This window comes from Nematostella vectensis, chromosome 15 (assembly GCF_932526225.1).
Source record: "Nematostella vectensis chromosome 15, jaNemVect1.1, whole genome shotgun sequence".
NCBI lineage: Eukaryota > Metazoa > Cnidaria > Anthozoa > Actiniaria > Edwardsiidae > Nematostella > Nematostella vectensis.
The window spans coordinates 3,731,633-3,758,537 of NC_064048.1; the positions used below are offsets into that span (position 1 = coordinate 3,731,633).

Genomic DNA, 26,905 nt, shown 5'->3' on the forward strand with positions numbered 1-26,905 from the left:
GCTACTTCCTGTTACTAAATAAAGGATTTTCGGGGCGATACCTAGAACGTTTATTTCACCAGAAAAAAAACACCGGATAATCAATCTGCTAAGCAACTTTTATTTCGAAAGTTGCCTTTATTCACTGATGCATTATCATTTTTATTACTGTTATTTACGTTCCAATACACTTGCCGTGAGAGCCTAAGTACCAAAGGATGTGACGTAATGCAAACCCATATTTGGAAAAGAGTATCTGATCAATTTTTTCTTTCCTTTTTGCTTTGAAGTTTGTTGGGTGAACTAAGGATTTTTAGGCTCCTAGAACAAAATAATGGCTCAACCGGCTCCCCCAATGATTCGAGGGATCGTAAAACAAGTGAGTGTTATATTATAACGCGTTGAATTCATTCTAGAGACATTTCTTTGTTGACGAACTATAGTGTTCTATGGCCCCACGGAAATCATAATCGTTCTTGCGTGTATCTATACCAGGTTTTGTCGGGCGACAGTGTAATTATAAGAGGGCAACCAAAAGGGGGACCACCGCCAGAGAGGCAACTCTGTCTGTCTAATATCACAGCCCCAAAGCTAGCGCGAAGAGCAAATCCAAACGTGGAATCGAGCACTGCTACAAATGATGAGGTAATAACAGTTGATTACACGTACACAGAAGAAAGAAGCCAATCTATAACCAGACACATTACTTATAATTTTCAAGCAACTTTAAACTTCGAAACTATTTTTAAGGGATTTTATTTACAGAGAATATTATGAGATCGGATTAAATGTATTTGGTAATATTGTTATTTTACTATAAAGAGACCATGGTTTCGGTTCCTAGCCGGCTTTTTGGGCCAATCAAAGAGGGAAACGTACGTCCATTCATTGGCCCCCGTAATAACGGAGCGGGCAAATTTAAGTTGTTTTAACCACTGAGAAACTAGTGCACTAACATTAATTACTATATCACAAATTATTTCTTGGTTTTTTGCTCTTAAAAATTGAGGAAATACTTTAAAGAAGACGTTTCGCGATTCAAAACATAACCTTGCTTGGTTTCGAACCAGTTAGTCTCGAACAAAACATTGCGTGCATTCTTATTCAATAAAAAGTCCCTCTTTGCGTTTATCAACACCAAATTTATCCATAATCTTTTGAAATACTTCCTGTGCATTGTGCACCGATAATTATTGTAAATTTTTGTGGCTGGAAAAGACGTTTCTCTATTACCACGTGGGAAGCCAATTTGCAACAAATTTGTATATATTATCACTTCGTTCATTTCTTTTGTTTTCTTCTGATAGTCTCGCCGCTAACAAAAAGTGCTACCTATATTATAGCTAACCATTTTTTTTTTAAATAATCCTAATTATTTTAGGAAAAATGGTTATATTTTTTATTTATTTGCTTTCCTAGTCGCAACATGGCTTAATATAGTGTTATATATTGAATTTTTTTTTTATTAAACTAGCTAGAAATTGGAAACTGGTGTTGGGGCTCAAGGGGCTTCTTTATAACAGAAGAAAAAAGAAGCCTACACCATACTATGTCATTTAGTACACTTTGTAACTGCAAATTCCAATTGCTTGCTGAAAATTGCCAGCTCTCTTTGCTGCCAATGGCAGTGAACTCGCCTTTACCTGGACGTCTGATCTGTCTGATCTGTCTTATAGTGGTAATCAAATTTGCTGGCGATCACTGGTGATTGAATTTGCTCATACAAGCGTCTACATTGCCTAATATGTCGTAGGATTTTAAAGTAAACCCATAGAGCATCCCATCTGCAAGATTCAATGCTTACATTTTGTTGATTACCTTTAGCCCTTTGCCTGGGAAGCACGTGAATTCTTACGTACACGCCTTATTGGCAAAGAAGTTTTGTTCTCTGTTGAGTATAAAGTTCCTGGAACTGGCAGAGAGTATGGGTGCATCTTCTTAAAAAATGGTATGTGTGACTGTTGTTTTTGCATTATGGTAATGTGATCACAAATTCTTGAATGGACCGACCGACTTGGCCATACCAACTGATTACCTATTGTATCCACACTCGTAAGGATAAAAAATGGTGCTTTTTCTCAAAGAAGAATAAAGTCATGAGCTGGGCTGTTTGGAATAGTACAAAGCACACAATTAAAAATTTGAATTATGGTATCTAGTATTCACATATACCACATATTTCATTATGTCCAATATCCCAAAGATGTCTATCAACTGTTTTCTTTTTATTTTACGAGTGAAAATTTGATAATATTTTAATGCAGCCACTGGTGAGCTTGAGAATGTCACAGAAGCAATTGTTGCTGAGGGATTAGTTGAAGTGAGACGTGGAGGAATCAAGCCTTCAGAGTATGTATTTGCTATGTATAAAATCCAGCCTTCTCAAAACCCACTGGCTGCCAGCTGAACAAGCCTTCTCCTCTGGAAGTTTGACCGGCTCCATCCAGACAGAAAAATGATAAATTATGTTTTTTTTTTCTGACAAGGAAAAAGAAAAACTTCAGCACCCAAACCACTTCCAAACTCATAATAACCTGCTACTTGAAATCTTTCTGAGAAGACTGAAAATCTATTAAAATTTATATATTGTACTAATATATCTTTCCTTGAAATAATACTGAAATAATAATCCATCATTATAATTGTCATCAGCTGAGGTCTTCTGCCTTCCCCACAACCCCCTGATTTGCTTATACCATTAATTATAAAAGTACCACTGGTTATCATCATCATCATGATAATCATTATAAATAATGGCACATATTACCCTAATCAACTACAGCACCCTGTTTCGATGTTTTTACTGCATCATTAACTTTAACATCATCTTTTTTTCACTAAATGCTAATAATAATGAAAATATCTTCTCTGTTTTTAAAACAACAAAAATGGTTAGAATAAATCAAGACTGTATCTTTATACCTCCACAGCGAACAGACCAAGCTGATTGATCTTGAAGAACATGCAAAAACTCAGGGCAAAGGCAGATGGGCCAATGATGCCAGTGAGGTATTTTTAGCTTTAAATACAATAGAAGCAACTCAAACTTGGACAACTCAAATGCCCTGTGTATAGGCAACTAAGACCCCAAGTAATTCAAACTTCAGACAAGTCGGACTCCCTGTGGATAAATAAGACCCCAATTAATTTAAACTTCAGACAACTCAGACTCTCTGTGGATAACTGAGGACCCCCATTAAAAAATTCAAATTTCAGACAACTCAGATTCCCTGTGGATAAGAAAGTCCCCCTGTTAATTCAAACTTTTGAAAACTCAAACTCCTTGTGAATAACTAAGATTCCCATTAATTCAAACTTCAATACGAGGTTCCGCTATAAAAGGGAAAGCTCCTCCCAACCCCCCGGGCTCAAGAACAATCTGTTATCAATCAACCGTCGTCATGTGATTGCTCTGAGCACTAAATTTAAAATCCATATTCTGGACTTTTCCACCAAAAATGTTCCTATTTCTTGTAAAATAATGCTAATCTAAGCTGTGCTTGCTCTAAAATACGAGCATTGTTGTCACAGTGCAAGAATAATCTTGACTTTTCCACCTAAAATGTTCCCATTTCTTGTAAAATATTGCTAATCCAAGCTGTGCATGCTCTAAAATACGAGCATTTTCATCACAGTGCAAGAATATTCTATGCAGACGTGCTAGATTACGGATAGCGCAAATTTTAAAATTTTGTACCAAAAACATGAGTGGACAGCAAATCACTAACTTATCAATCTCTTAACACAACTGTCTTGTTGCCTGTGTAAAAATAATTTTATTCCAGCTGACTGAGTCTCAGAGATAAGCAATTTCACAGGAGGCTTATACTAATTCGTGATTGCTACGGTAGCATGGCAGTGTTATGATAATTTGCAAATTTGAGCTCAGGGGAGGGAGAAGCTTTCCTTTTTACACTGGAACCTCGTGTTTCAGACAACTCAGACCCCATGTTGATAAGTAATTCTCAAACATTCTGTTGATGCAAACTGAGCTCATTTTCCTCGACTTTGGACATTTTTTGGGACGTTTTCAGTCTTTTTTTTTTGGATGGCTTGAGCTAAGAAATCAAGATAAATCATACTTCTTGGCATTTTCTGGCAATATATACAGTATACTCTATTAACTCAGACTAAAGGAGCTTTTTTATCTCTTTTAAATTAAAATTTTTGACACTTTTTGTTTTTCGTTGGTTATTAATCTTGAGCGAATTCCATCACACAAGATTCATGTACCTATACTTTTATGATTACTAAAAGAATCTCCTATAAAGTTGGGCACTATCTTAGGCTTGGTTTCCAGCTGTGGTGGTTTCGGTGCGCCCGCCATCCATTCCCATTCCACAGCTGGGTGCATGGTACCAGGCTTTGTCTGGATAGGCCAGTCAGAAACTTACCACTTGAAAGTCTGTCTGTAAATACATTAGCATAATTATCACAACAAGAGTCCAATAAGGGTGGGTGGGGGGTTTGAGAAAATGTTCAACTTAGCGTAAGAAAAGTTCAGTTATGAAGAATGTGGGCCCCAGCAAAAGCTTGCCGTGAAAGGGCTTCGTTTTCTATTAAGAGTTTGAGTAAGCACGGCCCTGCTGTACTCATACTGTTTGTGAGCAAATATTTTCTAACAAAGATGACATCATATATTTTCTTATTTGTAACTGTTGTTCCTTTATCTCTACAGCATGTTAGGAAAATTAACTGGTCAGTTGAAAACCCAAGGCACTTTCTTGACACTCATACTGGTAAAGAAATACCGGGTAAGCTTCTTAGTATTTCTATGATATACAATTCCCTTGTAAACAATGCCCCAGTGAACGATAAAATGGAATTATAAATCATTTGCCGAACAATTATAAAAGAAAAAACAATTCCATGTTGAACAAGTTTCCTTGTCAAAAGCCGACAGTAAGTGATTTAAATTGCAAACTTATTTGGGGTTCCTATAATTAAATCTCATTTTCTTTTCTTTAATTCCAAATAGCTTACAGGAGATCAACATTTTACATTCTGATGTTTTCTTTTTCATGTCCTCTTTAGCTATAGTTGAGCATGTTCGCGATGGATGTACTGTAAGGCTGTTTCTGCTACCAGAGTTTTACCACATCACAGTCATGCTCTCTGGAATAAAGGTAATGTCACAGTACAAAACAAGAGCTAGGTATTCTGCATAAAAGCTGTGTTAAAGCAGCATTGTCACCACTTCACTTCCGGAGGTCCGACGGAAAAATCGACCGTTAAAGGACAAAATAATCTATTAGAATTCGAGATATTTAACTTGCCATCCGCTCTAAATTACCATTCACATCCTCGAAAAAACTTGCAACAGACACACTGCTTTCAATATTTTGAAATATTTTTCGCGTTTTCCGTTAAAAATCATCGGAGATTGTTACGTAATCGACCGGAAGTAAACTGGTGACAATGCGGCTTTAAAGATCCACAGAAGATGGCCTAAAATAAAAGTTGCAAGAAATTCTTCCCTGAGCCTGCACATGTAAATTCGAGTCTGGATGAAAATATCGTTTTGAATTTTGGCATAAAAAAACATGAAATGATAAAGTCTACAAGACCTTGAAAATGCGTTCATTTTAGTTTAACACATTGACCCCTCAACCGGCCTGTACCGGCTATGGGAAGTACTCACAACCCAAAAAATTCATAAATGCAAACTAAACACAACAAGATGAAAATACTCAGGCATCAGTCTAAGGGATAAATGGTCTTGAAGATATGCATCCAACCAAGGTGTTGGCAACTACTCTTAAGCCAAATAATAGCACAGGTTCTTTGACAAATTTCAAATCGAAAAAGAAAAGCAGAATCACCCCTCTCAATAAAACGCTCAAAATACAACACAAGGGAGAGAGATCAGCAAACACAGCTCAAGACACAAATAGATACCTTTATTCTGATCCTCCAGGTTCATTTCCATGGCCTCAAAACACAATGTCCACTCCTTGAAGGCTTGTAAAACCACGAAGATGCCTTTACGGATTGAAAAGCATTCTGGGAGATCCAGGGAAAAATTCACGAGGGGAGGGCCAGTCAACACTCCTGTCCCCAAAGTCAGATGGTTTTTTATAAGTTTTTTTAAAAGACAGCATTTAAGAGAGCTGTGGTGATTCATTAGAAAATTATTTTCTCATCCAGGCAAAGCCAAACAAGAAAAAATCATCATGAATCCACCTTTGCTTGCAAATATCCATAAGCAAAGCACTCATTTATGCCCCAAAAGACTTCATGATGTCCTGAGACACTCTCCTAATATGCTCATAGCTGTATTTTTGATGAAAAATACAAGCAACCATCAACTTGTGTTGGCTTCAGCACAACGACAAGGGATTAAAAGTGGGGACCGCAAAGCACTGTTGGAAAGCTTGGATACCGCTGACTAGGTGCAGCTGTGTTTGACTTTGACGGGCTGTATAAAACTCAGAATAGGGGGGAGGTATCTGTTTTCAGTCTGTTTTTTTGTAAATTCAGCTCAAAAATAGTCAGGAGTCAATGGGTTAAATAAGGTGTTTGCTCACGTTTTCAACAACGAAAAATTAAATTGGAATTTAAAGGTACCGGGACGTAAAATTCCATTTCATAACTCACACCAGAAATACAGCTCCAATGAAGAATTGTTCTCTCCTAAACGTCGCTTTTGACATGTGTTACACATGTAATAGGCTATACTAATGAGATTTCCAAGCAACAGCGAACGGGGACTTCTTGGATTAGTGTTATATCCGATCAATCCTGCTATAAAAACGGTTAAACTGCATTATATAAACTTATGAAAAATTCAAAGAATACTTCTGTATGTGTCTTTTCAACAGTCACCAATGTTCAAGCGGGAAGGGGACAAAGAATTCCCTGAACCATTTGCAGATGAAGCTAAATTCTTTACAGAGAGTAGACTTTTACAAAGAGAAGTGAAAGTTATCTTGGAAGGTGAGTGCCAAGTTATACTTACAGTACACGTAGAGAGAACATGAATATTGAACGCTTGCGATGACTGATCATAGCATTAGCTTTCTGAAAGTTATACAATGACAAATCTTTATACCCGCTGCTAGATTTCTATAAAAAGGCTAAAAATTTCTGAAAGGTTTACAGAAAATATCGCCATTTTAATGTTAAAACTCCTCATTGAATTCTTCATACCTTTTTGCCCATACACCGCTACAACCCGTGTGCCCGCTTCCTTATTATATATAAGGTACCAGTACTATTAGTACTGATTACTGTCATCGTGTTAACTACTACTGGATCTTTACTTTAAAAAAAAATCATTCAAATATCAAGATATTCACCTGTCATTGTTTCATTGTATGGCAATATTCTCTAAAAGGCCAGTCACCTATTCCTTCAGTAGTATCTTCTCCCTTCCGTACTTCTTCATCAAGGCCCTCAGACGTGTACGCTCTAGCTGCGTTGAATCTGTGAAATCGCACTCACCAGATCGCCTAAGTGAAGAAAACTCAGAGATATTTTTTTCTGCTGTGGCTGTAACCGTCTTGCCCTTTCCGTCTGTTCCTTGGGGAGCATTCTTTCTTGTTCTTTTCTTCCTACCCGTCTAGCTTTTTTACTCTTTTCGCTTGGTCTTTCTGGTGCTTCCCGAGGGAGAGGATTTCCGTGGGATTCGTTTGAACATTTGCCGTCTTCTTGGCCCTGTCTGGGCTCACCCCTTGAAGCACTCTCGGCGAGCTTAAACCTTTGTTTTTCGTATGCTTTCTGTGGAAGGGAATTACCCTCACATTTGTTTGGACATTTCCCTTCATCTTGCTCCTTTTTGGCCTCTCCATGTACAACACGCTCGCTCTTAAGCCTTTGTCTTTCTTTCTGAGTACAAGTTGAATCAGGCAAGTTGTTTGAACATACCTGTTTTTCATCTCTCGCTTCCGGCCATGAATCCATCCTCGTCTCATTACTTTGCTTTTCTGGTGCTTGCGGGAAAAGGGAACGACCATACAAGTCGTGCGAGTGGATTTTCTCCCCCAGTGATTCTCACTGCTCGTATTGCTACGTGTTTCTGGTGAGGTATTGTTAAAAATGTGATATGGCAGCTCACCGCAATAGATATCCTCGCTAGGCCTGATTTTCACTTCTTGTCTGTGCTTTTTTTTTGGCGCCTTCTTGGGAGGTGATGCAACAGGCACCCCGTTTAAATAAGTATGCCCCTCTTTGCCGTTTTCCTCTCGGCGCCTAGAATCTCTTGCCTTCTTACTGGCTTGCTTTTCTTGCGTTTGCTGTGAATGCTGTGATTGCTTGGGTAATTCCTCGATTTTTTTTTCCTCGTCCGACTCCCGCCGTCTTTCTCGCTTTACACTTGATCCTGATCCCTCTTTTTACCACGCTTCGGCGTGTTACCTATGTTACTGTTTTCTGGTTTTTCCTTGAAGCGTGAAAGGCATGGAAGAGGTGGTAGGCGTACGCTATTTTTCGCTCTTCCTTTATCGCGGTTTATGTTTCCTTCGTAGCGGTCGACTATCTTTTTGGCGCTAACCCTTATTCGCTTTTCTACTTGCTCAACTTTTCCGATGAAAATCTCTCTGTTCCTTTCTCTGTAAAACTGCGCTAGTTCTAATAAGGACATTTCTTTATAGGGTCTTGCCATTATTGCACCCTATCGACAATAGTTCTGAAACTAGCGGCTTACAGTTTGTCTACTGTCTTGGTTTTTTCTTTCTGCTTAAGCTACTTTTAGCCTCTTTTTGAAAGTGTTATTAGCACAACCAGCGCTGCCCACTTAGTTGAAGACTAGAATTTGAAGACTCAAATTTGAAGACTACAATTTGAAGTCTAGAATTTGGAGAATAGAATAATTTACCGTCTTCGGATTAGGTGCGGTTTGACGTCAAGGTGTCACGTACAGTACTCAAATTTTTGATTGACCAAAACTGTTACTAGACAAGCCCTGCTGCCGCCAAATGCTAAGACTAGAATAATTTACCCTGTCTGTCATTAGCGATCAGGTGTGGTTTGACGTCATTACACCAAAGATTTCCCAACAAAGAGTGCCCTGCACTGTGTCTTTATGGAGGAGTCTTTAATAAAAAAGTATTTAAAGCTTTCATGTTTTTAGCGCCTGGATCATATCGGAAGAAAAGTTTAGCAAAACTTCATTTAGTGTGATTTTAGGAACTTGATTGGGAGATCGTCTCTTATATGAGAATGCTAATGCTAATTTTTGTGAAATGAAATATGCAATGGGATGCCGCATAAATGCAGTACGTACTGCACGCAAAGTTTGTACTTACTCAAAACTTTTACTACAATGGCTAGATCTCGCTAAGCTCCAGAAAAAAACAACATTCCCCACTTATCTCATTTAACGCCACTTCTTCATTTTTCAGGTGTATCAAACACGAATTTCTTGGGCACAGTTATACATCCCGTAAGTATTCAATGAATATCCAGTCAGCGTTGCCAACAAAGCTATGCTTTTTGTAGGCTGGAACTAAATGCTTTGTTTTCTACTGTAGGCTGTTAGTGTTCCGCAACTAAATGCTGTGTTTTATAGACTCCTAATGTTTCTGAACTAAATACTGTACTTGTTTTAGGCTTGTAGTAAAGGCCTAGCAAAACTAGGCGACATGTCGAGCGCGACATGTAGCGTGCGACATGTATCTTAAGGCCTTGTCACACGTACGTTTTTTCTCTTGCGACCTGTCTCGCAAAAAATTGTGGCAGGTCGCACGCGTATTTTTTTGCGTGTGACACCCCGGCCCTTTGCAACTTGTTTTGCATTTCTCAAAGTCGCACGAAAAGTAGAACGCTCTTCTACTTTCTGCAACAAATTGCTTCAAGTCGCAGGAAAAACTTCACGTGTGACAGGGTGCGTGCGACCTGCAACAATTTTTTTGCGAGACAAGTTGCAGCCGAAAAATCTACGTGTGACAGGGCCTTTAGCCACCCAAAGAGACATTATAGCGCGCGCCAAATCTTGTAAAAGCGACAAGAAAATGTTTCTCAGATAGTTGAGAATCATTTTCGTGTCGCGCTCTACAAAATTTGTCGCGCACTTCATGTTTTTGGTAGTGGGTAAACTAGAGAATATTTAGGAGACATAACACACGCTACATGTCGCGCTCGACATGTCGCCTTGTTTAGCCTGGCCCTAACTCCGAACTTTATGATTTGTTTTACAGGCTGGTAACATTTCCGAGCTGCTTCTGAGAGAAGGATTCGCACGATGTGTAGACTGGAGCATGGCTGTGCTTTCCAAGGGACACGACATACTCAGGGCTGCTGAAAAGTGAGTCATATTTAAGTCTAGCATGAAAAAGCCACGTTCAAAGATTGCTAAGATTGGCACCGCATTGGCTCTGCAATGCTAAGGCGTTGATGTCATACTGTTCACTCACTAAAATTTAAATAAGACGGGAGCTAGCCGTGCAAATCCCATAGTAAGCTTTCAGACAATCCATATACTGAGAGAATTACTAGAAATAACTGGACAGGTGACTTATATAGACACGTGACTAAGAGGGCAATATCACGCGTTTTGTGATGAGTATCACGTGTTTTGTGATAAGTATCACGTGTTTTGTGATGATGTGGCCTTATCACGTGACTTATATAGACACGTGACTAAGGGGGCAATATCGCGCGTTTTGTGATGAGTATCACGTGTTTTGTGATGAGTATCACGTGTTTTGTGATGATGTGGCCTTATCACGTGACTTAACTAAACATGAGACTTGCTGACCCTGTCACTTGTTTTGCAATGTGGCCTTGGTGACGTATCAAGTGACTTAACGGGACTAAGGGGCAATATCACGTGTTTCGTGATGTCGTGGCCTTGGGGATAAGGGGCCTTATCACGTGATTGAACTGGACACGTGGCATTATCACGTGACTCGTGATTTAGCCTCGGTGACTTAACTAAGGTAACTTCATACAGTACATAATCACTGGGTAAGACGAAGGCCTTAACTCTTGCTTATGGGACTTTTCCTAGGCTTGCCAAAGAGAAGAGAATACGAATTTGGAAAGAGTACGTCCCAAGTACCCCAGCCATTGAGATCAAGGACCAGGAATTCTCTGGAAAGGTACAGTGACATTTTCTACATTACTTGCTGGTGACATTTCTATATTACTTGCTGGGAATGGCTATGAAAAAAAACAGAGGACACGTGACATTCATAAACTCCTCGCTAGTTCATTTAAGCAAAAGATACGAATTCATTGCTGGACCCAAGTTCGGGATATTTGGTTTTCAAACTTTTTTTTTTATCATTATGGGGCCAAAACAATATTTTGATAACGAGATGACGAACATCGTGGCGTATAAAGGAAATAACACTAAAAACTATGCGAAATTTGTTTGGGAGTTGTCCCGGCTTTTTATGAGGGGTGGCTTATGTGGCTTTGTTGTTATTTTAAGCAAGTGTCATGATAATATCTATTAAATTGAGATGTACATTTCTGTATAGGGAAATGAATCCCCTTGAATCGCCTGAGATTTATTCAATCTTTCAATAAAAATTGATCTATTGTTTTTGCCAAAGAAGAACATGATGCTTAATCCTATTATTTGTTTTAAAATAATCTTGTCATATAAAATATGACAAGATATTTCAATGCAAAATAAATCAAAGTAGCAGGATAATGGTTGCCTACGTTATTGCCGCATATTGTGGTTCATTTCCCTTCCGTGGATTTGAAAAGGTCTTCTCTAGATGCAGGTTGAATGTTGAATCAGATCATTAAACAATGTCGATCAACCACTCCTTTGTTATCATTAAAATATAACGGTCTATTTTAAAGGAATCTACAAAATAACAACCTGCGAATAAGGTCTGATATGCTATTGACGATAATTGAATAGAAAGATCTGGGTTACTCACATGAATTAGCTGATTGAAGTGGATGCTTTGTGTGACTCTGACTGACTGTGTGTGGCATTGTGCGGGAGCATAAAATGGCGGCGTGATTGGCCTTCTTTACAAGAGCATTGAGCACTCTGAATTTCGGTCTAATTTAAAATGTTTTTATAGGTGCTTGAAATAGTCAACGCAGATGCTGTTGTTGTCAGACATCCAAGTGGAAAAGATATGAAAATACATTTGTCAAGTGTTAGACCCCCGAGGTAAGAGGCGAAAGCGACGGTTTCAACGGCAAAGATTGTTACCGGGCGTATAGCTAGGGTGGTTGGGGGGAGGGGGTGGGTAGAAGGGCCGACACGAATATAAGCAGGCCTTTAAACCGCCTAATAATCTTTCAGGAAATTAATTCCCATTTATTCCACAGAGTGCAGCCCAAGGAAGATGCTGAGCTAGCCCCTGTAGCTAAAGAAAGCAAGCGCTCCAGACCTCTTTATGACATCCCTTACATGTTTGAAGCTAGAGAATTCATGAGGAAAAAGCTGGTTGGTAAAAAGGTAATAGCAGTCATGTTGTTTAGTAGCAGTTTATTTGTTTGGAATGCGAATGATCAGGAGATCGATTTCCTCTTTCCTTTCCATCATGGGTAGGCTGTGACAGTGCTTATATCCTATATATTTGTTATTTGTTTTGAAACCTGAAAGTTGTTTTCTTGCCTAGTCATCGCATTATAAAGCCTTGAGAAAACAAGGCCAGGATTCCTGGCTTGCCGAGCAAAGTTTGCGGCTGTTCTTACACTAAGTCTGACTCGTGATCAGTCAAGCGATACTTCCGCAGCAATACTGGTCTAGGTTAGCGCTAATTTCACGTTCCCTACTTGCAAGGGGTGCATTTGTTATTGATTTCACCAATTAATACTTTTAAATTAACAGGAAATTTTGTTTTTGGCCATTTTGAAATTCCGTCATACTTTAACAACACATTGTTCCTCATGTTTATCTTTGTTTTTGTTTTTCACCAGGTTAATGTCAAGATTGACTATATCAAACTACCAAACGACGGCTTTCCTGAGCGAACATGTGCGACTATTACTATCGGAGGCGTCAATGTTGCCGAGGCCCTTGTCTCCAAGGGTTTCGTCACAGTTCTGCGCCACAGGCAAGATGATGACCAGCGGTCTTCTCACTATGACGAGCTCTTGGCCGCTGAGACAAGAGCGGTCAAAAATGGCAAAGGACTCCATAGCAAAAAGGAGCCACCAATTCACAGAGTTGCTGACCTTTCAGGAGAAGCAGCAAAAGCCAAACAGTTCTTACCTTTTTTGCAAAGAGCGGGACGATCCTCAGCTATTGTCGAGTTTGTCGCGAGTGGTTCGCGCATGAGGCTGTACCTACCAAAGGAGACTTGCTTAGTTACATTCCTCCTCGCTGGTATCAGCTGTCCCCGTGCAGGCAGGATTGCAACGAGCCAAGGAGTCATCACTAATATGGATGGCGACGCCTTCGGCGACGAGGCACAGAGGTGAGTCCACTAACCAAATGCGAACACCTCTGTGTGTAGGCTCCAAATCATTTCCGCTTCCCCCTTTAAGTCTGATTGAGACAACACGACTTAGTCGAAGGCGACCTTTCTACGATATTTCTTAGCCCTTAATCACACACTGCGATTTCCAACTCACTTTCACACCGCCTTTAAGTCTGGTTTAGACAACACGATTTAGTCATATGCGACCTGCCTACGACATGTCTTAGCCCTGAATTACACACTGCGACTTTCGTAGCCGAGCGTCGTAACGGAGTCGTAAGCTGATTTACACCCTACGACTCGAGTTGTAGAGGTGTTGCGGGCAAGTCGCATACAACTAAATCGTGTTGTCTAAATCAGCCTTTAGCACCGTTTGCAGTGCCGTAGCAGGCTTTGATATATTGGTGGGGCACAATACAGAAACGTTATGAAAACATTGGAGGGTACAGCCACGCCTCTACTGGTCATTTTCTTATAATATTTGAATTTTTTTTTTTTGGGTGCCCCACCCCCTGCTACCGCCCTGCCTTCGTTCCCAGTTTCAGTACGTCCCCCATATCGAGGATCCAGCACTCCTTGCTACCACCCTGCCTTGGCTCCCAGTTTCAGTACGTCCCTTTTACGTTCTTTCTTCGGCCACGAAAATTTTTCAGAAACAAAGTTATTCCGGCTTGTACCCGGTCTTACTTCCTCCTGATTAATCTTGAACTATATCCAAAATTACCGTCACCACTAGGGACGGTAATTTCAGTTAATGGAGCCGGAGCCAGGCTCAAAGGTCACTCGTAAATTATATCGTACGAGTACACGTATCATGCTACGATAGCACAGGTATTACTCAATATGTTTCACGTGAGATACCTTACTATACACGTTCTTAATTCTTATTGGTCGCTATCTACCTATATAAAGCGCCACACCTAAAGTAAAGTCATTCGCTCTTTCGCTTCATAAGCTACGGGTACTGTAAAGAAACATTTGAATATGCCTAAACGTTCGCGTTTGTCTGGAGGAGATGAGTTTTCTCGCCTTTCTACCGAGGTGCTTGGTCTGCGACTACAAGCCCTCAACCTGCCCTCTGGTGGAACACGGCAGCAACAAATAGATCGCCTCCGGCAAGCCACTCGAGGCGGTGAGGAGGCTTCACCTTCAGCCCCGAGGGGCAAAAGGGGGCGCCAAGCGCCCACCAGTCATCCGACGGATCCGACCACCAGTCATCCGACGGATCCGACCGGTTTTTCTGAAGCCCAGCTGTCGGTAATACGGAAAACTGTGTCCGACGCTCTCGCAAGTTGGCGACCACCACAACAGGACACTCCATCACCACCAGTCGTCGCAAGCGAAGGCACTCCTGGCTCGGCGTCTCCCTTGGTTCTCGATCGCCCATTGGACGAGGCACTAGAGGGCAAGATTACTCGGGGTGAGTACATCGATCTTGCTCTCCTTCTCCCCGATAATCTTGCGCACGCCGGGCCCGAATTCCAACTTGGTTTCGCCGAGAACTCGGAGAGCGTCAGGCTCTTGCGCAATAAACGACAGAGCATAGACTCATTCTATAAATGGGTCATCGCATACACGCGGTATGCGCTTACGATCGTCACGGCATTTCCAAGACGGGCCCGGGAGATGATCCAATACCAAGCGATCATTTCATCCGCGGCGGCAAAATACCGGGGTTTTGCGTGGCTCACATATGATGAGAACTTTCGCCGCTATGCCGCTCAGGATCGCTCAATTCCCTGGGATCGTGTCAATCTTGAACTGTGGACGGTAACATTCGCCGGGTTGGCTAAACCGCACTGCGCTTCGTGTTCCAGCCCCTTCCATCGCTCCGAAGACTGCCCTTCTGGTCAACACCGCCTCGCCACACACCGCTCACCGCGCATTCATCGTAACAACGTGTGCTTCGACTTCAACCGAGTCACCGGCTGTTCCCGTCAAGCCTGCATCTACCCCCACGTTTGCCAAAAATGCGCCGACTCCCATCCCGCTCACCAGTGTCGCGCCGGAATCTCCGCATCCGCAGGCCAGCGCCATGGCAACAGAAGCCAAGCTCCGGGTCGCCCAGCTGCACAGTAAAAGAAAGGCAACGATAAGTACACCGATTAAAATAGATCTTCTAGAACAGGAACTATCGTACCATCCAGATCGTGAATTCGTGACTTCCCTACTTAATTCGTTACGTTTCGGTGCCCGCATCGGTTTTGATGGCACCCAAAAGTCTCGTGTTTCACCTAATCTTATTTCAGCTCGGGTGCACCCTGAGATAATTTCAAAAAACATAGAAAAAGAGGTCAACTTAGGTCGTATGGCAGGCCCGTTCTCCGCGCCCCCATTACCTAACTTTCAATGCCACCCAGTTGGGGTAGTGCCCAAAAAACATTCGGCCGACTGGCGCACTATTTATCATTTATCTTTCCCCGAGGGAGATAGCATTAACGATGGAATTCCTAAAGACCCTTACTCACTCCAGTACGTTAGAGTGGACGACGCTATTAGCATTCTCACCTCACTCGGCAAACGTGCCTTTATGGCAAAAACCGACCTCAAATCGGCGTTTCGTCTAATTCCAATACACCCGAACGACTGGAATTTACTGGGGGTCCGTTGGGAGTCTCGTTATTATGTGGATTTATATTTGCCTTTTGGTTTACGCTCGGCGCCGTTTTTATTTAATCAACTCTCCGAAGCGCTAGAGTGGGTTCTTTAACATAATTACAACGTTCGTAATGTTATTCACATATTGGATGACTTTTTCGTAGCGGAGTCATCTAAACTAGGCTGTTTAGAGAGTTTCACAAGACTGCTTAAATTCTTTATCTCAGTGGGGGCCCCTGTTGTGGCTTCCAAAACAATCGGTCCTAGTACTACACTTGAATTCATGGGAATCGAGCTCGATACCCTACGTATGGAGGCGCGCTTACCTTCCGATAAATTAGAACGTCTTAAAGCATCCTTGCGGGATTTCAAGCGAAAGCGTTCCGCTCGCCTCATAGAGCTTCAATCCTTAATCGGCACTTTGCAATTCGCCTGCCGCGTTGTTGTTCCGGGTAGAACTTTCCTTCAGCGCATCATAGATCTCACGCGTCGGGTAAATCACCGATTTCATCACGTCAAATTGAGCCACGGTTTCTTTCAAGATTTAGCAATTTGGCAGCAGTTTACGGAGAACGGCAAAGCTTTCTTCCTCGAAGAAGCAATCCGAACCAGCCCGGATATGGAACTCTATTCCGACGCTAGCGGTAGTATCGGTTTCGGCGGTTACTTCTCTGGGCGCTGGTTCCAAGGCCGATGGCCGCCTCACCTCGCCATATCCAAAAAGACAGGCATTAGTATCGAATGGCAAGAATTATTTCCTATAGTAGTAGCCTGCTCCCTATGGTGCTCCGAGTTCTCGGGCAAGCGAATTCAGTTCTGGTGTGACAATCAATCAGTCGTTCACATTGTCAACACAGGTCACTCAAAAGCGCCCAGGATTATGTCACTTATGCGTCACTTAGTAGGCATTTCCATGGCTCACAATTTTGTTGTGCGTTGTCGCTTCGTACCAGGTCATTTCAACGGCATTTCTGATGCACTTTCTCGGTTTCAGATGGCACGATTCAGAGAGCTCGCACCGGCCGCGGACCAGACCCCTTGTGTCATCCCGCCTTCGCTAATGACCCTCTAACGCGCGAGGTGAAACACTACGCTGATAAGGCCCTTGCTATCAACACCAAACGCACTTATCACGCAGGCGAGAAACAGTTCATTGACTTCTGCCTCATGAATAGGCTTTTTGACAGCCACGGAGACATTCTCCCAGCTAGTGAGAGTACTCTTATCTATTTTGTTACCTTTCTCGCGCGTAGAGTAAAGCACGGTACTATTCGCACATACTTGGCGGCCGTTCGCAACATGCACATCGAAAACGGATTTCAGGACCCTATACAGGGTCGCCTAATTTTAAACAAGGTTTTGCGGGGCATTTTACGGGTGCAGGGTCAGCACAAAACAGCTCGTCAACCCGTAACTCCACAGCTCTTAAAAGCCATTCGTCCGGTTTTGCTTAGCTGGCTAAGCGCACATAATTTCCATATGATTTGGGCGGCATTCACACTTGCCTTTTTTGGTTTTTACGTTGTAGTGAGTTTACTTGCCCAGGCGTACGCAACTTTGACATAGTTTATAACTTATCTCCAGTCGACATAAATTTCCACCCTAACCCTTCAGCACCGCTTTACATGAAAGTCGTCATTAAGGCATCCAAAACCGACCCTTTCAGGCAAGGCACCGTTTTGACAATCGCACGCTCCGGTTGCGACCTATGCGCCGTGTCCGCGATGCAAGAGTTCGTTCGCATCTGTGGGTACACAACAGGACCACTTTTTCGGTTTCGTTCCGGTAAATACCTAACTCGGTCATTGGTCTCTAGCATTCTTAGAGACGCAGCACGCGCTTGCGGCCTTCCTCATAGCAGTTTAAAGGGGCACTCATTTAGAATTGGGGCGGCAAGCTGCGCTGCCGCTGCAGGCCTGCCCGACTGGCTTATCAAAGTGCTTGGTCGTTGGTCCTCTGATTGCTACCAGCTTTACGTACGTACACCACAAAACATTTTATTAACTGCTGCACCAAAAATGGCGATAGTCCAGCCTGTCACGCTGACTTAAGCATTGTTGTTATTGCGCTTGGGGGGATGCATTCTGCATCTTGTGGCGGTTAGTTCTGTCTGACGACTTCCCCAAGCGGGGTTTGTTTGCTATAAGGTGTGCTTGTGCGTTTGTGGACCAGCCAATACTCTCGTCCGATCCTTCACGCGGAGTGTAGGGGAGATGAGTGAGGCCTAAAGGTCATATGCTTACACTACAGTTGCTACGTCACGCGCTAGTCGTCACGTCACGCTAACTCGCTTTCGATCGGTCTGTCTCCCCCCCATATTCTGCCATAGTCGTGCCTAGTGTATTCATTGCGTTGCAAAGCGGGCATTTCCTTTTCACGCGTAAAGCGACATTAATCCAAAATTACCGTCACCACTAGGGACGGTAATTTCAGTTAATGGAGCCGGAGCCAGGCTCAAAGGTCACTCGTAAATTATATCGTACGAGTACACGTATCATGCTACGATAGCACAGGTATTACTCAATATGTTTCACGTGAGATACCTTACTATACACGTTCTTAATTCTTATTGGTCGCTATCTACCTATATAAAGCGCCACACCTAAAGTAAAGTCATTCGCTCTTTCGCTTCATAAGCTACGGGTACTGTAAAGAAACATTTGCCCACCCTCCCCCCCTTTTACTGACAGGTTTCTTTGTGTGTACAGGCAGTGTTAGCTTGGCGATCAACTGTAAACAAGTATTAACTTAATCATTGCTTTATTATTGAAATAAACCGGGGAGTATCTCCGAGAGTCTGCGGTTAGTTCTGTCTGACGACTTCCCCAAGCGGGGTTTGTTTGCTATAAGGTGTGCTTGTGCGTTTGTGGACCAGCCAATACTCTCGTCCGATCCTTCACGCGGAGTGTAGGGGAGATGAGTGAGGCCTAAAGGTCATATGCTTACACTACAGTTGCTACGTCACGCGCTAGTCGTCACGTCACGCTAACTCGCTTTCGATCGGTCTGTCTCCCCCCCATATTCTGCCATAGTCGTGCCTAGTGTATTCATTGCGTTGCAAAGCGGGCATTTCCTTTTCACGCGTAAAGCGACATTAAACACGTACTTGACGTTTCCAAGAGCACTATGGAATTTCTCATTCATACTTTTCTTGCATTTACCCTACATTTATAGCACTCATTGATGTATTTATCTCCTATTCCATCACCTTATCTAAGTTTGCCAAAGGTATATTTTCCCTTTCCTCAGGTTCACCAAGTATTCACATACATCCAAATTACCCTAAATTTAAAACACGATATTTAATCAGTTATTTTCCCACCTTATACCTCGGTTCGCCAAAGACATATATACACGGATGTTTAATGTATTCATTATATTTTCCCGCTCCTTAGGTTTCCCAAGTATTCATACACATATACCATACATCCCACAATTATACCTGGATGTCCAATGTATTCACCCTTCACCGCCATATTTAGGTTCACCAAGGACATGGTTATGCAAAGAGAAGTGGAGGTCGAGGTCGAGGGGATCGACAAGGCTGGCAACTTTATTGGATGGATGTTTGTGGATGATAAGAATCTGTCTGTGGCGCTTGTCGAGGTAAGCCCAAGTAGTCACACAGGGAACCGCGCAGCCCCAATGTTGTCTGTGTACCTTATCACACTTAATTTTCGCGACGTTAAAATTTCGCGATTTTGAGATGGCGGTATTTCGCGACACTTTATTTTCGCGATTTTCCTATTTTCGTAACAACCAGATCACTTTATTTTCGCGGTTTCAAGATTTTGGGATTATAAAATCAAGCAAAACAAGTGGAATTAAAATCTGAAACAATATGTAACAAAAAGATGCGTGGGCTTAATTTAGTTTGCTCAACCTCTTACCGTTCTATATGTACATTAGAAACGCCACTTTATTTTCGCAAATCTTTTAAAATCGCGAAATTCGCGAAATTAAAGTAACGCAAAAATTAAGTGTAATAAGGTAACTAACCTATCAAGGTCCCCAGATAAAAAAAAGGGAACGTTCTAAGTTGACTAGATATGTATTTTCTTTTTCAGTCCGGGCTTTCGTCAGTACATTTCTCGGCAGAAAGAACCTCGTTCTACCATCAGCTAATCAGATAAAAAAAGGGAACGTTCTAAGTTGACTAGATATGTATTTTATTTTTCAGTCCGGGCTTTCGTCAGTACATTTCTCGACAGTAAGAACCTCGTTCTACCATCAGCTAATCAGATAAAAAAAGGGAACGTTTTAAGTTGACCAGATATGTATTTTCTTTTTCAGTCCGGGCTTTCGTCAGTACATTTCTCGGCAGAAAGAACCTCGTTCTACCATCAGCTGTCTCGGGCAGAGGAACTCGCCAAACAGCAGAAGTTAAAGGTTCGTTAGTATTCAATAGGGACCTCAAGCAACGACACGGCAACGTGGAAGACGACGGCAGATTCAAAATTCAATTGCAGCACGTGAAAGTGCGTTTTGTCTGATAAAGTTTTCCACTAAACCTCGACGTGGAAAGTCCAAATTTCATGGTCAATAGGGCGCGGACGTTTGCACTGTAAACTCTCCTAACTACGTTCGCTACTGTAGAAATGATGTCCTTAGTTTTATTTTTATCTGTCTCTGATTATATTGTTTTGCTAGTTTTATTGCAGTTATGGTATTTTCGAAGACAACAATGATGCTTTGGCAGTCTTAATGGCACAATAAATCCGTATCACTAAATACCTAGTTTCCTTTAAAAAAAACTGGAACAAGGCAAAGCCTGACGAAATCACCCAAGTTCTGCAGGCCTTAATAATTACTTGAAAAATGCATACTGCTCACACCGGCATGAGTGCTCAGTTTATTAATTTGTATCCGTAGTAATTCTTTCGGTTCTGTCATAACGTTTTGGTTCTTCTGTTTAATCTCGTATAGCATTATTAGTAACAAAGAGTACAATTTATGTTTTTATTTGCTAGATGTGGGCCAAATATGAGGAGCCCAAAGATGTTGTCGTCGTCGAAGAAACAGAGCGAAAATGCAATTACAAAAAGGTACCCTATCACGTGATCAAAAAAGTTTCAGCATGTATTTGAATAAAGGATTGAATTGGTGGATTGATTTTCAGAGTGTTCAGAATCCTTGTTGTTGCTGTTTACGTTATTGATTAGCATTGTTTGTGTTATTAAATCTAGTTAATGTCGCTGTCTTTTTTTATCTTATTGTTGTTGTTGTTGTTGTTGCTGCTGCTGCTGTTGTCGGTGTTGGGTTGGCTGTTTTTGCTTTTGTTGTTGTTGTCGTTGTTTGGGGTGAAGTTTTCCATTGTTGTTGTTGTTATTGGGGTGGGGTTTTCCATTGTTGTTGTCGTTGTTTGGGGTGAAGTTTTCCATTGTTGTTGTTGTTATTGGGTTGGGGTTTTCCATTGTTGTCGTTGTTTGGGGTGAAGTTTTCCATTGTTGTTGTTGTTATTGGGGTGGGGTTTTCCATTGTTGTCGTTGTTATTGGGGTGGGGTTTTCCATTGTTGTTGTCGTTGTTTGGGGTGAAGTTTTCCATTGTTGTTGTTGTTATTGGGGTGGGGTTTTCCATTATTGGTGTCGTTGTTTGGGGTGAAGTTTTCCATTGTTGTTGTTGTTATTGGGGTGGGGTTTTCCATTGTTGTTGTCGTTGTTTGGGGTGAAGTTTTCCATTGTTGTTGTTGTTATTGGGGTGGGGTTTTCCATTGTTGTTGTCGTTGTTTGGGGTGAAGTTTTCCATTGTTGTTGTTGTTATTGGGGTGGGGTTTTCCATTGTTGTTGTCGTTGTTTGGGGTGAAGTTTTCCATTGTTGTTGTTGTTATTGGGTTGGGGTTTTCCATTGTTGTTGTCGTTGTTTGGGGTGAAGTTTTCCATTGTTGTTGTTGTTATTGGGGTGGGGTTTTCCATTGTTGTCGTTGTTTGGGGTGAAGTTTTCCATTGTTGTTGTTGTTATTGGGGTGGGGTTTTCCATTAGTGTTGTCGTTGTTTGGGGTGAAGTTTTCCATTGTTGGTTTCGTTGTTTTTGGGTGAAGTTTTCCATTATTGGTTTCGTTGTTTGGGATGGAGTTTTTCATTGTTGTTGTCGTTGTTTGGGGTGGAGTTTTCCATTGTTGTCGTTGTTTGGGGTGGAGTTTTTCATTGTTGCTGTTGTTGTTTTGTGTAGCTGCGTAATCTTCACTATTTCCCGCTTATTTCTTTTAGATTATTGTCACTGAATTCAAGAACGAACTCACGTTTTACGCGCAACTCGTAGAAACAGGTAAGTGACGTCACTTTCACAATCGTTTGGGTTTATCCAATGTGCTTAACCCCCTGCCTCGTTTCCAGGTCCCCAGCTTGAACAACTCATGACAGACCTAAACACAGAGCTTGGATCCAGCCCCCCACTGCCGGGCTCTTTCACAGCCAGGAAAGGAGAGATGTGCGCTGCCCGATTTGTGGACAATAGCTGGTAATTTTCCCTAATATCATATGACTTCATCAGTGACGATGAAGTCATGTGATTTTGCTGGCGCCCTAGATAGCGATGGCACGTGATATAGAAGAGGATGAACAGAACAGAACAGTTTTTATTTTCATTTTACAGATAATATTTTACATACTCACACTATCGGCAAATAGCGTAGCCAGTCTAGGCCGACAGTATGAGGGACGTTAAATTTCAATATTTAATTAAATATTCTAAGTATAATTAATAAATATTAAATTATAGATATTTTCTTTTGCTTATCAAGAAAAGAGAAAGAATAAAAATTTAGAGGATTATTGTTGAATATTAAGTATCGTATATATATCAGAATAGCTGTCCTCAGTTTCAAGCACTTGAAAAAGCATTGATTGAACGTGTTATTGTAGGCTATGGCACCTGTCAACAGATAATGACACGTGATATAGGAGAGGATGGCACGTGATGTTGTAGGCTATGGCACCTGTCAACAGATAATGACACGTGATATAGGAGAGGTTGGCACGTGATGTTGTAGGCTATGGCACCTGTCAACAGATAATGACACGTGATATAGGAGAGGATGACACGTGATATAGGAGAGGATGACACGTGATATAGGAGAGGATGACACGTGATATTGTAGGTTATGGCGCCTGACAACAGATAATGACACGTGACATGATTGGTGATAAAACTTGGGTGATTGCATGTCAAATTTAACTCTATACCCAGTTTACGACTTTTGAATATGTTTCATTTTTTTTTCAACCAGGTACCGGGCGAAAATCGAAAGTGTGAAATCTCCAAGTGAAGTTTCTGTTTTCTATGTTGATTATGGAAATGTGAGTGAAGTCAGTCTAAGTTGTTTTAACTACTCTTTAAAAGAGTTGCTGTTAAAATATTTTATACTTTTCGCTGTTGTTAACCTTGTTGTTGGTGGGCTACTCCGAGATTTCTTCCCAAAATTTTCTTCTTAAAACTAAACATAAACTCGGTTTATTAGGGACAATTTCATGAACCTTGTGGGTCTAGCAGAATAATGTTGATAAGCATGTAGAACCACCCCCCTCCTACCAGCCCCACCAATGAAGTATGATAGGGAACCCTGTTTGTTTTAAATTCAATATTTTGGTTGCTTTTTCAGAGGGAAGTTCTACCAGTCACACGATTGTGCCCACTTCCTTCTGCTTTCATTGCGTAAGTTCAACACCTCGGTGGTGCCACCTAACTACCTTATTACACTTAATTTTCGCGTTACTTTAATTTAGCGATATTCGCGAATTTAAAAGATTCGCGAAAATTAAGTGTCGCGGAAAGTGGGATGCGCGAAAATTGAGTACACAGGAAGCCTTCGGGACAGGCCGTTTTATGAAAACCCCTTGCCTATTTAGGCGGTAAGGGGTTGAGTTGGACATGTAGATTTTTATTAATCTAATTTAAAAGATTCGCGACAATTAAGTGTCGCGAAAAGTGGGATGCGCGAAAATTAAGTACACAGGAAGCCTTTGGGACAGTCCGTTTTATGAAAACCCCTTGTCTATTTAGGCGGTAAGGGGTTGAGTTGGACATGTAGATTTTTATTAATCTAAATTTAGCCCACGGATCATTTTGTTACAAATTGTTTTAGTTTTGATGATTACAGCACATTTTAATTCCACTTGTTTTGCTTGATTTTATTATCTCAAAATCGCGAAAATAGAGTGATCTGATTTTTACGAAAATAGGAGAATCCTGAAAATAAAGTGTCGCGAAATATTGCCATCTCAAAATCACGAAATTTTGACGTCGCGAAAATTGTGTAATAGTGTAATAAGGTACATCCAAAATCAAACCATTCTCTTTCAACTATAATATCTGATTAAGATCATTAAAATACACTCGTTTCCGGTCACACTTGCACCTTATGCCTTTTGTTTACAAGTAATTTTTTGCGGACGTAAATAACAAATATTGAATCTTTGATAGATTCTCTGAACCTTATCGAAACCGAAACAACGAGAAAATACCGATAACCGCAAAACCAGCAATTGAAAGCTCGAATGGTTATGAGTTTTGCGTTGTTGCCGATTCTGTGTGTACGTAAGGGTTAGGGTGCTTTTCGGTGCTCTCATTGGCTGGCAGTCTAACGGCCGCAGTAAGTGAGAAATGGCTTCCGACACCAAAAATCATTCCTGACTCGAAAACGAAAAATACAAGGTGCACCATGTGACTAAAAAAACATCTACGCCCAACTCCCCGTTAAAAGACCCTCTATTACAGACAAGAGGCGGTCCGTATATTAAAATTGTCAATGCCATATTACAGAAGGCATCAATAAAAGTTATTTTAATATATTTTTTTTTACAGATTCCCAAACCAGGCTAAAGAGTTCACCTTGGCGTTTGTTGAGCTACCTAAGGACGTGAGTGTACTTCAATGGCCCATTCAAACTGAATTAATAGGATTAAGGCGATTCCTATCTCTCCAAGAATCCCTTGTTTGTCGTTTTATTTTGTTCTCTTATTTGCTCTTCCTCACAAACATAAACTGCGGTCACCGTTTTATCACTCCACAATTTTGCTAATTGTCTTCATCAGCCCGACCAGGCCGAAGACGCAATGGAAGAGCTCCAGAAACGTGTCCTAAATCGTCAGTTCCTTCTCAACGTCGAGTACAAGAATGGTGGACAAGAGTTTGTATCTGTCATGACGGAGGGGGGAGATGACGTCGGGAAAAGCCTAGTCGCCGACGGCTTTGTCTTGGTGGAGAAGCGCAAGGAGAAGAGGCTGCAGAAGATGATGGAGGAGTACCGCAAGGCTCAAGACACAGCTAGGACCACCAGAGTGAGTTTTAAGTAGAACCAGTATAGTGAAACACTGTTAACGGGCCGTCCTAATTATTGGAGTAACCTTATGAGCATGTTATGATTTATAGAAGATATTAGGAACAATGTCGATTTGTTCCTTGAAAAAAGCCCTGATAAATAGACGTCCTTATTAAAGCGGCAATCGCACATGTTTACTTCCGGCGGGCCGAATGTAACCGCAACTAACAAAAGACAAAAAAATCTATTAGAATCCGTGCTGTTTAACAGGCCATCCGCTCTAAACTGTCAGCCACATCCTCAGAAAAACTTTAAAATAGACAAACTACAAAGGTGAAATTTCTATTGTAAATAATTATGATAATGAACAAAAAAGGCACACTGTATCAAATAATTGATATTCCCAATGCATTTATGTCAACATTAAATTGCCCACCGGGTCATAAATTTGATCTCAAATTGATCTCATATTTTTTTTCGAAAACTCATCCAGCTCGAATAAAAAAATAAGAATGACTGGCTACGCTACATCTTCCCGCTTTTCTGGTTCTAACCTCGCTTTATTGCCTTACAGCTGAACCTCTGGCGTTATGGAGACTTCACCGAGGACGACGCGCGTGAGTTTGGTTACCCCAACTAAACTGGACCGCCCTGACCCGCGCAACCGTGAACTCTCTAAGAAAATACAAAGATGGAGCTAGACCAGAGCGTGACTAGTCTACTATATTGCCACAATGAGTCTGTGTTTGTCACCTGTATGTCTGTTGTGCTGTAATGTGTTGTTTGATAGTTATCACAATAAACATGAATGACCAAAATGTATGGCCAAGCTGAAATTGAAATAATCCGGCATTGAACCCTGTTATATGTGGGTCTTGCTTATGCGAAAATTCAATCTTTAAAAAGGCCTATTGTGGAGGAATTGCCTTTGTTCTTTGAAAAATTATATCACTAGTAGATTGATAGTAGCTATGAAATAATCAATATTTGTGAGATGAGAAATAAGCATGTGTCTAGTGGTGAGTCCACGAATGCATCAAGCATCTATATTTTACTACATGAAATTTTAATTAAAAGATATTCATTGCAGGCAATAGCTAGGTGGAGTCACGTGAATAATAAATTACAAACAACTACCCATTGTCATGTTCTTATTATCGAGCATTGGTGGGATATCCTTGTAATGTCATGAGGTAAACCTTGATGGTCGGCAAGGCGTTGCTCTGACTGCCTTTGCCTCGCACCACTGCTCGTTTTAGGGCCCTGGGCACTAGTCACAAGAGGGGTCTCAAGTAATCAAAAAGTTGGAAATCAACAACACTTAGGCTAAGTTTAAACGTCGTATTATCCATGAGCCGTATTCAATGCAAATGCATGCAAATTAAGATTAAACAGTTTACTTGATTCATTGCATTGAATACGGCTCATGGCTCATAATACCTTTGAACTTAGCCTTACAAATAGCTCAGTGCGTCTTTTAAGTTAATCGAAAATAATAATAAAAAATGTTGCTTTTATTAACTGCTCCTATTTCACTCCCTGACTGTGAGTTGTGGGTAAGTGCGAGGTGCCCATAAAGTCGTGCGTAGCCCCTCTCCGGGTCTGTACGAAACTAAGACCAAGAATAACTAAGAATGGAGAAATCATCCAAAGCTGAATTCCCCTGAAAATCTTGTGGGTAAGTACGAACCCTGCAAGGTGCCCACAAAATAGTACGTAGCCCCTCGATATCGA

The 26,905-nt window shown here is 41.3% G+C and overlaps 3 protein-coding genes across 4 annotated transcripts; all 3 read left to right on the top strand.

The window, feature by feature from the left end:
• The first annotated feature begins 200 nt into the window (after window positions 1-200).
• On the top strand, window positions 201-26,307 carry LOC5515626 (staphylococcal nuclease domain-containing protein 1). The gene is made up of 24 exons (XM_001635694.3): window positions 201-358; window positions 475-624; window positions 1,804-1,927; window positions 2,244-2,328; window positions 2,910-2,988; window positions 4,658-4,733; window positions 5,014-5,105; window positions 6,801-6,915; window positions 9,321-9,361; window positions 10,116-10,222; window positions 10,928-11,018; window positions 11,967-12,058; window positions 12,220-12,349; window positions 12,814-13,313; window positions 19,397-19,520; window positions 20,208-20,303; window positions 20,885-20,959; window positions 22,122-22,179; window positions 22,248-22,371; window positions 23,141-23,210; window positions 23,513-23,565; window positions 24,715-24,769; window positions 24,945-25,190; window positions 25,746-26,307. The coding sequence occupies exons 1-24, from the start codon at window positions 314-316 to the stop codon at window positions 25,809-25,811; spliced, it is 2,694 nt and encodes an 897-aa protein (XP_001635744.2). The 5' UTR covers window positions 201-313; the 3' UTR covers window positions 25,812-26,307.
• On the top strand, window positions 14,031-18,709 carry LOC116618768. 2 transcript variants are annotated; one of them, XM_048722491.1, is made up of 2 exons: window positions 14,031-14,345; window positions 14,409-18,709. In XM_048722491.1, exons 1-2 carry the CDS (start codon window positions 14,301-14,303, stop codon window positions 15,393-15,395), a joined length of 1,032 nt encoding a protein of 343 aa, XP_048578448.1. In that variant the 5' UTR covers window positions 14,031-14,300; the 3' UTR covers window positions 15,396-18,709. The 2 variants fall into 2 exon arrangements, with proteins under 2 accessions (XP_048578448.1, XP_048578447.1); XM_048722490.1 differs by having other exon boundaries at window positions 14,033-18,709.
• LOC125560629 lies at window positions 16,198-18,945 on the top strand. The gene is made up of 2 exons (XM_048722489.1): window positions 16,198-16,771; window positions 16,909-18,945. Exons 1-2 carry the CDS (start codon window positions 16,198-16,200, stop codon window positions 17,478-17,480), a joined length of 1,146 nt encoding a protein of 381 aa, XP_048578446.1. The 3' UTR covers window positions 17,481-18,945.
• Window positions 26,308-26,905: the final 598 nt, after the last annotated feature.

Bases quoted from the DNA above. Each gene is read 5' to 3' on its own strand.
- LOC5515626 (XM_001635694.3), top strand. From the start codon at position 314: ATGGCTCAACCGGCTCCCCCAATGATTCGAGGGATCGTAAAACAA. The intron at 2,989-4,657 runs GTATTTTTAGCT...TTATCTCTACAG, and splicing joins GGGCCAATGATGCCAGTGAG to CATGTTAGGAAAATTAACTG. The intron at 9,362-10,115 runs GTAAGTATTCAA...TTTGTTTTACAG, and splicing joins TGGGCACAGTTATACATCCC to GCTGGTAACATTTCCGAGCT.
- LOC116618768 (XM_048722490.1), top strand. From the start codon at position 14,301: ATGCCTAAACGTTCGCGTTTGTCTGGAGGAGATGAGTTTTCTCGCCTT.
- LOC125560629 (XM_048722489.1), top strand. From the start codon at position 16,198: ATGGGAATCGAGCTCGATACCCTACGTATGGAGGCGCGCTTACCTTCC. The intron at 16,772-16,908 runs GTCACTCAAAAG...TCTCGGTTTCAG, and splicing joins CGTTCACATTGTCAACACAG to ATGGCACGATTCAGAGAGCT.